General features: G+C 46.1%; 1 protein-coding gene across 3 annotated transcripts in view; it reads left to right on the top strand.

Annotated features, from left to right (window-relative positions):
- The first annotated feature begins 11348 nt into the window (after window positions 1–11348).
- The window catches only part of AKAP10 (A-kinase anchoring protein 10), a 67510-nt gene continuing 64918 nt past the window's right edge, over window positions 11349–13940 (top strand). For 2 of the 3 annotated variants that reach the window (XM_063110951.1, XM_063110950.1), the window contains exon 1: window positions 11349–11582. In XM_063110951.1, the coding sequence (XP_062967021.1) occupies window positions 11495–11582 (88 nt within the window). In that variant the 5' untranslated portion in view covers window positions 11349–11494. Of the gene's footprint in view, window positions 11583–12502; window positions 12554–13940 lie in introns of those variants that run through there. The other variant, XM_063110952.1, reaches the window with a different exon arrangement.

Genomic DNA, 13940 nt, shown 5'->3' with positions numbered 1-13940 from the left:
TTATCTGGTACTGGGAGTGTGTGGGTTTGTGCTCCCTTCTCATGACAGCCCCTCAAACTCTTGCCCAGGGATTTCCTCCTCTACTTCCTTGAGTCCCACTGCTCTGTAAGGACTGAAAGCTGCAGGGTCCCAGCTTCCTCCCTCACACCCTGTGACGCCAGGCTCCTCTTGGAACCCTTAAAACAAAGTCTCTCACCACAGACCCCAAGAACAGCCTTCCCCTCTCTCCCAACCCTTGAGACTCACGCTTAGGTGGTCATAGCACCCAGGGGTAACACATGTCAGTGAATCCCTGGAATGTGTGGATGGTGCCCCTGGGATTATACAATAGCACTGCTGCTGGCACCTGCAGGGTGACACTACAGGAGCTGGAGCTCCAGCCCAGGTGGGCAGGGACAGTGGCCAGGCAGGCTGCTAAAGGTCGCTAGAGCAAAGCCACTAGCCTTCCTGACCTTCTTCCCACACAGGGGCTCATGGATCGGTGACCTCTGAGAAGCAATTAAGTCAGCAAGGGCTGGATTAGTCAGGGAGAGCTTCCTGCAGGAGGTGGGTCTTGGGCTGAATCCTGAAGAAACAGTAGGAGTTGGACAGAGGAGCAGACAGACACCCTGGATTGTTACTAGTGCAGGTGGTGCCTCCCCTCTCCCTCCTGGGAGCATAGGTTTCTGTCTCATACACTAGCCCTAGCCCACACTTCTCAAGGGCAGCAAAGGGTCCAAGCTTTTATGCATCTGCCCCTGGGGCCTAGAGCTTCAACATAAGTAAATAACAAAAGCAGCAAAACTGTTGCAGCAGTAACAGCAATAGCAACCCCCATCTGTTGAATGCCTTCTGAAGGAGTTCTGTTCTGATCGCTTTCATTATATTATTTTTAAATGCACAACCACCCTAGCAGGTAGATGTTACTTCCATTTTACAGATGCCACTCATCAAAGGCCAGTAACTTACCCAAGGACAAATGCTGGTTAAAAATCAGATTCACCAAACCAAAGCTTTATGCAGTATGGCATGAAGAAAAGGGGCTTTGGTGACGGACAGAACTGACTTCTGTGGACCTGAACCCCTTCCCCCACCCTTGAATATTAACTGACTAGCTTTTCTGCTTCTGTAATTAGCTTGCGCAAGGTTTTACAAGCCCCTGCGGGTGGGACTTTTCTGGTAAGGGCAGATGAAGGACTTTCCCAAACCGCCCAAAGTTCACCCAGTTCCGGGAAGGGCCTAACCACACAAGGGGTGGGCTGTTGGGCAATTCCCCAGTTCCTTGTCTGTATACCACCCCACTAAAAGCCACCAATGAATTTAAAAAGTCACCTCAGGTGACCAATAAGCTGTATACAACTCATCCTGTTGTGAAAGTCTGTCTAAAAAAAATGTATAAAAAGCTCTTGTGTTAAAGGCTCGGGGCCATTTCTGTCCTGAAGACAGAGCGACCCCAGCATGCTGGAAAGAAAAAACCTTTTGCTTGATTGCAGCGATCTCTGTCTCCTGGTCTTTGCGAGATGAGCCTTCCCAACAAGTAAGATTCGCACTTTCAGGCCAGTCTTACACTTCCAGTCCGTGGCTCTGCTTTTTACTAGCTGCAAGATCTGAGGCAATTTAACCTTTTCAAGACTCATTTTCTCATTTGCAAAATGAGGCAAATAATACCTACCATCCCAGGCTGTCGTGAGAATTAAATGCAACATTACATTTAATTAAATGAAAAGCTCCCTGGACAATATTTGGCATAGAGTATGCACTTGACAAGGACAGACTTGCCTCTATCCTTCCATCTAGATACTTAACATCTTGGAACTGATCCTCATAATAATGGAATACTGGTGAAATATCATCCAAATTTATTTAAAATTATTGCAGGTAGTGTGGCAATTAAAGGAGAGTGACAAGAGGATTGGTTATGAAGCTTCAGGCTTGGTAATCTCCTTTCAGGGAAAAAAAAAACAATTTTAACTTAAATTTGTCTCTAGATTTTTAAACCTGCTGCTCATTAGAATCACCTAGACTGATTAAATCAGAGCTAATCTGAGACTCTGCTTCATCTGTAAAATGAGAGCTGTCACAGGATTTTTTTTTTTAAAGTATGTTTAGCAGGTACTCAAAAACAATAGCTGATATTATCGCTGTGGTGGTCATTATTGTTGTTATCTGCAAGAAGCTTCAGATTTCTGATCTGTAGAGTGTGGAAATTGCATGAGACCATTGCTAAGGCCCTTCTAGCTTTGACAGTCACTGATTATAGGGTTCTCTAGTGAAATATGTTTGAGACATCTGGATGAAGGACCATGCAAGGGTTACAGATGCAGGAATTTAATTAATTCTGGAGGGTCAGCTACTCCTGATGGGTTGACCTGACTCAGCTGCCCCTCTTGTGAGTACAGAACAACACAACAGTCAAGACAGGTTATTCCAGCATTCCATTCATTCCGTTTCTTTACAGCTCACTACCAGCAGCATGTTAAAGATATGGCCAAAGGTCTAAAGATTCCCTGAAGTCCGTGCCACTTTGGGACTGTCCCAAACACACTGCCTCAGCTTCACTCCTGGCCACTGTGAACTTGCCAGTCTCGAGTGGGGGTAGATCGGGGGTGTTTGCCTGCTGTTTCTGACCCCTCTCATCTCTTGGTCTCATCTGGTTCTGGTTCTAGCTCTACATGGGCTCTGGATGGCTTCAAGTCAGCACCTCACCTCCTGCCCGCTACGTACGTCTCCCCTACTCTGGCTTCTGCGTTTACCATGCACGGGTGTGTACATATGTGCAGCCCTGAAGTGCAGGAGAGTTAATGCCCTGCAGGGTGAATCACTGATCGGTAGGAAATGGGAGCTGGTGGATAAACACATCCTGGTGTGTACGGGTTCTTGGGCGCAGTGCGACATACCTGGCAGCAATCTCAGCAGCACAGTCTAGAGCTGGCTCTCCCTCCTTCCCTCCTTTGTTTCTCTTGTCTCCCATTCCTACTCCCTGGGATGCTGTTCCTTAACACAGCCCTGCCCTGAGCCCTCTGCCTCCAGCTTTGCTCTCTGGGGAACCCAGGCACCCAAGCACTGGGTGGCCCTAAAAGAGGGTTGGGCTTCGGGAGTTAGGTTACTCACCAGTATGGCAGCAATAAGAACACTATTGCTGGTGGTGAATGGGGGTGCAAGCAGTAGCATCACAATTGCTCAGGCTTTCACCTGTGATTAACTGAGATAAAGTGGGTGGTAGCCGTGGCACTTAAATTATACACAAGTGGTATGGTCTGAATGTCTGCTCCCCAGAGGACCTGTAGATTGACCTCAGATGAGACAGATGCCCTGCAGGATGCCACTTGATTGTTTCTAGGAAAATAACCAAGTCAGGTCCCTGCACAGCCTGAGCTAACTCGCTGGCCCTGGCTACTGTGTGCAGGAGGAACCAGGGGATCAGGAGTGAGAATGGATTCTGAAGCTGTTGAACCAAGGCTAGGGGGGAAGATAAGCCTGGGTAGGGGGAGTTTTTCCCCCACAACTCAAGATCCAGTATCATGGAAAGAACACCCAGAGCTGGTCCTCATAGACTGTTGGGATGGAACCTGGCCTGGAGTAAAAGGGGATACTGCCAGGACTTCCTCCACATGCCTCTGAGGAGCTCAGAAGGCTGAAGGAGGCAGGCATGGTGGAAATGACTTACTATGCAAGACTGAGAAGCCAGCGGGGGACACCGCCTTCACTAGGGTGCTGGCATCTCTGAGACGCTCGGTGGTGGCCGTCCTCTGCAGGCCAGTGTGGACAGTGGGCGGTGCTACTACCAGTGGGGATGATGGAATTCCAGAATGGCAAAGGCCAGGTGACTGCACTTAAGTATCAAAGGAAGATGAGTGTTACTATTATATGGGAAGCAAGGCTGGACTGGCCAGCAGGGTTCCTTCACCCACAGGGATCTGCAGAGATGGCTAATGGATCACAGCTTTCCTTATGGGGAGAAAGATGGACAACAGATTGGGGCACACTTGACTTATATAATTTAAAAAAATACAAGAGCTTATTTATTTATTTATTTTTTTAAAGGTGACCAGTAAGGGGATCTTAACCCTTGACTTGGTGTTGTCAGCACCACGCTCACCCAGTGAGGGAACCAGCCATCTCTATATGGGATCCGAAACCGTGGCCTTGGTGTTATCAGCACCACACTCTCCCAAGTGAGCCACGGGCCGGCCCAAAAGTAGAGGATTTTTTTTGTTGTTGTTGTTCTTTTTTTTTTTTTGAGACCGGTAAGGGGATCACAACCCTTGGTGTGGCGTCGCCACACCGCGCTCAGCCAGTGAGTGCACCGGCCATCCCTATATAGGATTTGAACCCGCGGCAGGAGCGCCGCCATGCTCCCGGCGCTGCACTCTCCCGAGTGAGCCATGGGGGTCGGCCCTACAAGAGCTTATGAGTAGAAGACTGATGTCAGCTGTCACAATGGAAAATCACAAGTTCCCAGATGTAAGTCAGTTCACAGAGGAATCACAGTTCTCAAGGAATGACCTTACTATGTCACCATTGGTATATAGAGTATTTCCCCAAAAGACCTGAGGTCATTTTTCAGGGTAACTCAGCAGCAGGGAGAGGAAAATGCCCAGAATTTCCAGGGACTGTGCTATATAGGACCTGAGACATGACTGACTGAAACTAGGGGACCCAAAACATCATACACTCCTGTGCCTAGAACCAAGTCTTATAGAGTCCTGACTCAGGTCCAGCCCGGAGTGGACCTACTACATCTTCAGGTCCACCCTCTGGCTATTTCCTCAGCCCCAAAGTAGGAACTGGGATAATGTAGCAGAAACTGAATATGAAAACATGAATGTGATATTTTACATTCCTTTTTCCTATCAAGTCTTTGAAATCTGGCTATGGTTGTTATCTCTCTGACACTTCTAGCCTGCTCCATGCAAGATCAGGTGCACTCCATCTGCTAGAGAATGACCACAGACAAGAGTCACAGGTGTTTGCAGTAGGAAGCTGTCAGGCTAGAGTGCACAGAAAGTGTGCATTTTCACTCAGAGCACATCTTAATTCAATTAGCCATATTTCAAGTGCTGAATAAGCTACAAGCAGCTAGTGGCTACCATATTGGACAGTTCAGGTCTGAAGAACCCTTGATTGTGTGGACATTATGCAGAACATGACAGTGGGGCATTATATTGATGACATCACACTAATTCGACCCAGTGAGCAACAAATGGCAGGTGTTCTAGATATGTTAGCAAGACATGCCAGAAAGTGGGATATAAGCCCTATAAAGATTCAGGGGCCTGCCATGCTGGTGAAATTTTCAAATGTGTTAGATGTTTGTATAGAAAAGAATTTAACCGTGCCCAAAGAGAGGTCTGGTCATTTACCTTGGCTACTGGGAAGTGATCATCTTTAGGCTCTTAGAATGTCATTCCCGATAGGAATGCTTTTGTTTTGATTGAGGCCCTGGGCCAGCCAGATAGCAGCAACGTGATTTGGGTTAGGGGCTTTGGGTCACGTGGCATCAGCGTAACCTCCTGAGGAACTGGAGACTGGGATCAGCCACATGGCCAGTCACCCACGCTTCCATGAGGGAACCGCAATAAAGACTTTGGACATTGTATTAGTCCATTTATGTTATATATAACAAAATACCCGAAACTGGTGATTTATAAAGAAAAATAAAATTGACTGCTTACAGTTTCTGAGGCTGGGAAGTCCAAAGTCCATCTGGTGGTGGTGACAGTGACCCAGGGGTCTCACATTGCAAGATGGTGGAAGCAGAGACAGCAGAGAGAGAAAGACAGACTCTCCTCTTCCTTTAAAGCCCTCAGAGCCATGCCCCTGACCACCATTTTTAATCCATTCACTATTGCAAGGTCCTACAATCCAATCACCTCTTTAAGGCTCCACCTTTTAATTACCATAATAGGATTTCCCACCCGCTTAACAGTCACGGTGGGGGCCAAGTTACTAATAACGTAAAACTTAGGGGACACAATTCAAGCTTCAGTGAGTTTTGGGGGAACATAATTCATTCCACTATAGACATCAAGGCTGGGGTAAGCTGCCCTGGTAGGAAATACTCCATGCTAGGACACTAACCCTTCCTGAGTTCACGGGGCGAGGACAACTGGAAGTCCTGCATTTGGAACCTCCCCCAGACTCTGCCCTATGCATTTCTTTCCTCAGCTGATTCTAACCTGTATCTTTTAGCTGTAATAAATCATGACCATGAGTATAACAGTTTTCAGTGAGTTTTGTGAGCCCTTCTAGCAGCTTATCAAACCTAAGGGTAGTTTTGGGAGCCCCTGAACTTGCAATTGTTTGAGAAGTGAGGGTGCTCTTGTGTGGACTGTGCCCACTAACTTCATAGTTGGCTAACTTTCACAACTTTATTACTACCTACTGCTTACACTCGAGGTCTTCACATTCGTGCACATACTTACCACTATCTTTGTTCATCTCGTGTCACTTGACTTCTGCCTGAAGTAAATCCTTTAGAATATCCTTTAGTGAGATCTGCTATTGACAATTTTTGTTTTTCTCTGAAAATGTCTTACTTTGTGTCATCCTTGAAAAAAAAAAATATATATATATATATATATTTTAAAAGATGACCGGTAAGGGGATCTTAACCCTTGACTTGGTGTTGTTAGCACCGCACTCTCCCAAGTGAGCTAACTGGCCATCCCTATATAGGGATCCAAACCCATGGCTTTGGTGTTATCAGCACCACACTCTCCTGAGTGAGCCACGGGCCGGCCCTTTATATATATATAAAAAATATATATATATATATATTTCTTTTTTTCGACTAGTAAGGGGATCACAACCCTCGGCACAGTGTTGTCTGCACCACGCTCAGCCAGTGAGCACACTGGCCATCCCTGTACAGGATCCAAACCCGCGGCCTCGGCGTTCCCAGCGCCACACTCTCCCGCGTGAGCCATGGGGCTGGCCCTTGAAATATATTTTTGATGGGTATAGAATTTCAGGTTGGTTACTTTTTACAGCAGATTGAAGATTTAATTTCAGTCATCTGGCTTCCAATGCAGCTTTTGGAGAAATCAGCTGCCTGCCCACGTGTAACTCCCTTGAAGGTAATCTGTCTCCTCTATCACCAATTTTTAATAATTTTCCTTTCTTTGTTTCCTGAAGCTTTGTTATTCATAAATCTAGGTGTGGATTTCTTTTTATTTATTTTGCTGCAGTTCATAGTGATTCTTGAATTTGTGGTTTGGTTTCTGTCATCACCTCAGGAAAACTGTCAACCACTAGTTTTTCAAATATTTCCTCTGCATCATTATCTCTTCTTTTCTGGTACTCTGATCAAATATATGGTCAACCCCTCTCACTGTATTCTCTTATGTTTCTTACCCTCCCTGTATGCTTCATTCTGGATATTTTCTTCTGACCTGTCTTCCATTTCACAAATTCTCTTGTTAGCTGTAACTCTTCTTGCAGACTCATTTAGTAGACAGTTTCAGTTATTTTAAGTTCTAGAATCTCTAGTTGCTTCTTTTTCATATCTACTATCAGTTTTTATAGCTTCCATTTGAAAATTTCCAGCCCCCATTTTTTTTTTTTTTTTTTTTTTGGCAGCTGGCTGGTATGGGGTCCTGAACCTGTGACCTCGGTGTTATAAAGCCCACTCTAACCAACTGACCTAACCATCCAGGATTCCAGCCCAAATTTTCAATCTTGTCTTTTATCTCCATGAACATAGTAAGAATAGTTACATTAAAATCTGTGTCTGATAATTTCACTATCAGGCAGTCCCATGTGACCGTTTCTATTGCTTGCAGTTTCACTTGTTCCTAATGTCTTTTCTCATGAGTCTAGATATCTGTGACTGTGTGCCAGACATTATATTTGAAAAACTGTGGAAATAATTTGAGAACTTGGGTGATGTTATCTTATTTCAAGAGGATTTTCATTTGCTCCTCTCAGGTACCTAAGGGCACCAGCAATCAGGATTTTCTTAATTTACTATTAGGGATTAAGATTTCCTGGACCACCCAGATGACTTGAAGCTGGGTTGCAACCCCTGTCATGGCTGGCTTACTTCTGGTGTAGCTTTTTCAGAATCTCAACCCAAAGCAGGCCCTGGGCTCCAGCTTTTGTCCTCAAGTCTGTGACTTTATCAACAAGATCATTCAACTCAGCTTCTTAGTTGTTTTTCATGAACAGCAAAAGATCCCAGAGCAAGAGGCCCCAAATACAGGACTTAACTCTCTGTATTTTGTTTTTCTTCTCTATCTTAATCTGGTAATTCTTCCTTACCTTATTGCTCCAATGTCTTTTAATATTTTGTTCACCTTTTTTAGTTTTCCTTAGCATGTGGCTATTCCAAATTACTTACCCCACTGTTATTAGAAGTGGAAGTCTCGGGCTGGCCCGTGGCTCACTAGGGAGAGTGTAGTGCTGATAACACCAAGGCCATGGGTTCGGATCCCTATAAATAGGGATGGCCGGTTTGCTCACTGGCTGAGCGTGGTGCTGACAACACCAAGTCAAGGGTTAAGATCCCCTTACCGGTCATCTTTAAAAAAAAAAAAAAAAGTGGAAGTCTCTGTTGTACAAATTTAAGAGATTATTATTTATTATAATAGCCTGACTGCTTGTTTTGAAGTCTCTGTTGTACAAATTTAAGAGATTATTATTGTTATAATCTGGCTGCTTTCTTTGAGTTCCTTTGATGAAAAAAATATGCAATAAACTTCTATTTATCTGGCATGATTAGAGACTATAGAAGCAACTGATTTGTTTAAAACTAAAATCAGAGGCCACCATTTTTTTAGAGATAAGTATCACAAAAGCTATTGATGCAAATGCTTTTTGATAATGTAAAACACTACGTTAAGAATTAGTCTCTGTTTAGAGAGTTGATGAGAATTTTAAGTTATGTCAATATGTATTCTCAACCTTGAGGTCATAAATTTGAGTTTGCTTATATCTGCTTATGGAAAAGGAACAAGGAGCTTTCTTTCCCTGTAATATCAAAAGATTTGTTTGAATAGTTTCCTTGAAGTCATGAATGTTTGATACAGAATACGTTTGTTGGAATGTTTGTTGTATAACACCATTCATTAATTTGTAAACAGTGTTTGTCATTTGTCATAGGAGATTAATTTTATTCACTGGCTTTGTGATAATTAACTTACTGATTTTATCTCACTGATTTGTTGTAACTAATACAACTGGTACAAAAAGACTGTGAGGATTTTCTTCACATTAGAAACATAATTAAAGAAACTTCTCTGGTAAAAAAATTTATTTTACCTGTAAATTAAAGTGACTCTAACAGATTAATTTAGAAATGCAATGCACAGAATCAGTTTACCACAACTGAGTATTCAAGCTAATGGAATATTTTTCTTTATTTTTACATTCTTGTTTTAACTTTATTAATCTGTTAATTTTAAAAGATTAAATGACAATACACTTAACATTAAGCTTACCTAAGCCTATAAACACTTTATTGGCTGATGATTCAGAAGGCACCTGAGAATCTGCACCACTAGATGTTACGTGTCCTCTTGTACTCGCCCAACAGACATCCTGTTCTGCAAAGTGGATAAATGGGGGGTATTAGCTGACGGTGGAGGGAGAGGGGGGAGGAAGTGGTATAAGCAAATGGCTTTGGAATCAAGCTGACAGCGACTGAAATCCTGTCTCCACCTCTCACTAGCCTTGTGATACTGGGTATACTCTGAGCCTCAGGGTCAGCACCTGTAAACTGGGGGTAATGATGGCAGCCACCTCAGAGGGTCTCTTTCTGGGGGGGCAGGGGTGAAGGATTAAGTGAGATCCCGATTGTAAAGCACTTAGTACATGGACAGCACATAAGTTCTTAATAAATGGTGACGGCTATTATTAGCTGACTGGACTCCAGAAGGGTGTGAGAGGACAGTGCAGCGCTTTCTTGCTCCGGTCCTGGATCCGGAACCTGCAAGGCAGCCGCCTGCCCCTCAGGGTGGTTCAGTAGAAAGTCCCACTCAGACCGCACCCCAGGCCCGCTCGTCCTCGACCTCAGCCATTCTTTTTGGGAGGGTGGGGGGCACAATCAGACGTTTAATCGGCCACAGTGGCGTGCGATCGCTCAGAGCGCAGACTGGTTTCCAAGGGCACCTCCGCCCCGGGGGCGCTGCCCAGACTCCCCTCTGCAGGCCCCGCCGCGCCGGGAGCAGCAGCGGGACGCAGGTGGGTCCTCACGGCCAGCTCAGTCGGGGCGCTCAGAGCTCCGGCCCAGCGCTCCTGGACACGCTCTCCTTAGCCGGGGAGAAGGTGACCTTGAAGTCCAGGCTTCACTCCTAGATAGCCTGTGACCTTGTGCAGGTGACTTTATTTTTCTGTGCCGAGCCTTCCCCATACCAAAACCTACCCCAAGGACTAATCTGGAGGGTTTAGCACAGTATGCTTTCCATAAATGTCAGCACTGATAACCTTTCATGCACTTGCAACCACGCCCCGAAAATGAGCAGGCAAACCTATTTACCTGCTCCAAGAATAATGGGGAAAAGACCGCGGGTTCCAGTCGCAGTCTCAACCCTGACACCCTGAACAATCTCGGGCAAGTCGCCTCTTCCTCTGGACCTCGGTCTCCCCGTCCGTCCCATGGTGGACTCCATTGATTAAAAGACCCCGGCGAGTATTTATTGAGTAGCTACTACCTTCCCGGCTCCTTCCCCGGCGGGAGCTGCGGCTACAACGACCACCGGTCACCGGGTGCACTCAGGGTGGTGGGGAGCACTGCGGTGAGAGGCTTGATTCATTGTGCTGGGGGTAGTGGGAGGGTCCGCAGATTCTGAACAAGACTTGCAGGATGACTTACTGGAGTTTGCCTGGTAAATAATGGCGGGTCCCTTTCTAACCTCAGCCTTCGCCGGAATCGTGTTCAGAAACTAAGCCCACTTTTTCACCCCTGACGTCACTGTGGCCGCGGAAGCCACTGGAGCCTCATCCAGCAGGTTGTGCCTCCTACTCCCCATCAGGGGTTTGGGGTGCAGGGGGAGGCTGTCCATGCCGGCCATCAAACCTCCAACGGAGCAACTGGGGAGGGTCCAGGCGGAGTGTGGCGGCCCTGGCGGGGTCTTCCAGAAGGGCACGCTCCAAATGGCGCCCACGGGCGAGGGGAGGCGCCAGGACCTTCCGGCTCCAGAGGGGCTCCCGCTCCAGGAGGGTTAAGTTTTACGGACACTGGGTCCGCAGCGCTCCACCGAGGGCCACCGCGGGAACCGCAGCCCGCCGCAGGGACCCGGTTCCAAAGGCGGCCGCTGACCGCGCGTGCGCGCAGTGTCACGTGGGCGGCGCACGCCCTCGCACCCACGGGAGGGGGCGGGGCCGCCGCGGGGCCTCCCGTGAAGCCTCGCGCGGGGAAGGACCGGAACTCCGGGCGGGTGGCTTGTTGATAATATGGCGGCAGGAGCCGCCTGGGCATCTAGAGGAGGCGGTGGGACCCACGCCCGGAAGAAGAGTCTCTTTTCGGGCTAGTGCGGCGGCCCCTGCGGACCTGGAAGTCCGGGCCGGTTGCTGAATGAAGGGAGCAGGGCCCTCCCCGCGCCAGTCCCCCCGCGCCCTCCGCCCCGACCCTGGCCCCGCCATGTCCTTCTTCCGGCGGAAAGGTAGTTGAGGGGGCGCCGGCGGGGAGCCCGGCCGGGCCTCAGGGGCGGCGGTGGGGCAGGTGGGCCTGCAAGGCTTCCTCCAGGGCGGCCGCGAGGTCCTCGGCGAGCCCCTCGGCCTCCGTGCAGACGCCCCCTAAGTGCCTTGCTCTGCTCCGGACTCTGCCGGGAGGGAGAAGGTGGCCTCCTCGCACGAAGTCGCAGGGGAATGGTCGCGCTGGGCCAGAAGTGTTTGCTGAAACCCGGGGAAGTTAGTGCTTGTTTGCTTAGACCAGCGTTTTGGGTTTGGGTTTTTTTTTTTTTTTTTTTTTTTTTTTTTTTTTTGCGTACTGTGGATCAAGATCAAGGAAATCTCTTTAGTACCTTACTATGACAGTTTCTTACTTTTCCGAATATTGAGGGTTTCTGTCTAAAAGCAACACGTGAAAAAATTGTTTTCTTCAACCGGTGCTATTTTCCAGTTTTCTCTTTTTTTGTGGGGTGGGGGTGGGGGGGATAGTGCTGTTCCTGAAATAAAATTACTTATTGCTAAAGTTCCCTAATGAGGAAGACTGTTCTTTTGATGACTTGGCCAGTTTGCTAATTACTGGAACCCTAACTTTAGAAACGAACTACTTATTTATGTTTTTCAGTTGTAATAGCTGCCCAGGTTTTAAGTAGAGGCAGCTTGACTTTGATCCTGGGTAAGGTTATTGTTACATTTCATTAAAAATACATACCCAGAGTGAACAAGTTTGGGTCTCTTTGAATGGTAGCGGTTCTTTTATCAATTCTTGTTGCTTTAGAGAAAATGTACGAGACAGAAACTGGTTTTGGAAAAAGCACTAAACTAAATCAGGGACATGGGTTCACATGACAGCACTGTAGCCTAGGACAGGCCCGTTAACCCACTTTTCTCTCTCTCTCAACTGAGAATTAGATGATTCTTAAGGGCCCTTTCAACTCTGATGGACTTCGAAAAAAATTCCTCTTCGGTAGGTACAGGGTTTTGGTAACTAATGCTAGATGAAGAATGAATGAAACAGTGATGAATGAATGAAACCGGTAAAATGGTAGGAGGAAGCTTTATTTGGTAAAGGTACCTAGGTACAGTTAATAGCTGTCTAATTTGTCGGACAGGTTTTATGTGGTTAGCTTTTTTTTTAAGGGGCGGAGCATTCTAAGAATGAGACAAAGTGCATGTTGTCCAACAGACTGTCGTCTCTATTTGTAGTACTTTTGAGTATCTACAGTCTGCCAAGCACTGTGCTAGTTCCTTAGGATTGAGCAGTGAACAAGACAGAGCCCCTGCATCCATAGAATTTGCTGTCTGCTGGGGTAGACAGACAATAAATAAACAAATCTCTTTCTCTCTGTATAAATGTATGTGTGGCATATATTTACAAATTGAGTAAAGTGTTATAAAAAATTTAATTTGAGAGTGAACACATACTTTGGTTGGATGTTAGCGAAAGGTCCAGCAGGTGACCTTAACTTAGAGCTGGAGGATCAGTAGGAGGTAACTTTAGAGAGGCCAGGGAAGAGCACTGTAGGCACAGGGATAGCATGCTCAAAGGTCATGAGGCCAGAAAGAGCTTGGTGCCCTTCAAGAAAGAAAGGAAGGCTGGGGCGTAGAGAGATAGGCAAGATCAGGTGATTCTGAACTTTATAGGCCATGGTTAGATTTTGTTCCAAGTGTAGAGAGAATATCATTTTAAAAATTTTAAAGGGGAGTGATCTGATCTTAGTTTATGTTTTTAAAAGATCATTTTAGATGCTTTTTGGAGATTGGATGTGGCAAGAGTAGAAGCTGGAGTCAGTCCAGATTAGGGATCCCATTCAGACTTTAAAGGCCATATTTAAATACCACCTGTATGTTGATGATTCCCAAATTTACATCTTCAGCTTGGATCCTTGCCCCTGAATCCAGACTGGTATATCCAACCATTGGTCCATTATATCTCTACCTGACTATCTGATAGATATCTTTAACTTACAGTATCTAAAATTTAACTCCAGATTTAGTCCTTCTAAATCCGTTCATCAGTTTCTCTCACCTCAATAACTCGCATGTTTGATCATTTAACTGCTCAGGCTAAAACTTTAGTAAACATCCTTGAAACTCTTTTTTTCCTATCCTATATCTTGATCCATCAGCAAATCTGTTAGGTCTTTTAGGTCTTTCTCAGAACATATCCAAATCCAAACACTTCTGACCATCCCTGGCAATTAACACCTTGGTCTAGGCAGTCATCTGTGTTTTGATTGGGTGCTTAAGGAAGTCCTTTTCTATTTGGTTTCCCTTTTTCCATTCTTGACCCCTATGATATATTTTCAGAATGAATGCACTGAAACAGACCTGGGTATGTATGGAAATTTGGT

The sequence above is a fragment of the Cynocephalus volans genome, chromosome 10 (assembly GCF_027409185.1).
Source record: "Cynocephalus volans isolate mCynVol1 chromosome 10, mCynVol1.pri, whole genome shotgun sequence".
In the NCBI taxonomy this organism is placed as follows: domain Eukaryota; kingdom Metazoa; phylum Chordata; class Mammalia; order Dermoptera; family Cynocephalidae; genus Cynocephalus; species Cynocephalus volans.
The sequence above is the reverse complement of the archived record's forward strand: the minus strand, read 5'-3'. Positions and strand labels throughout refer to the sequence as shown.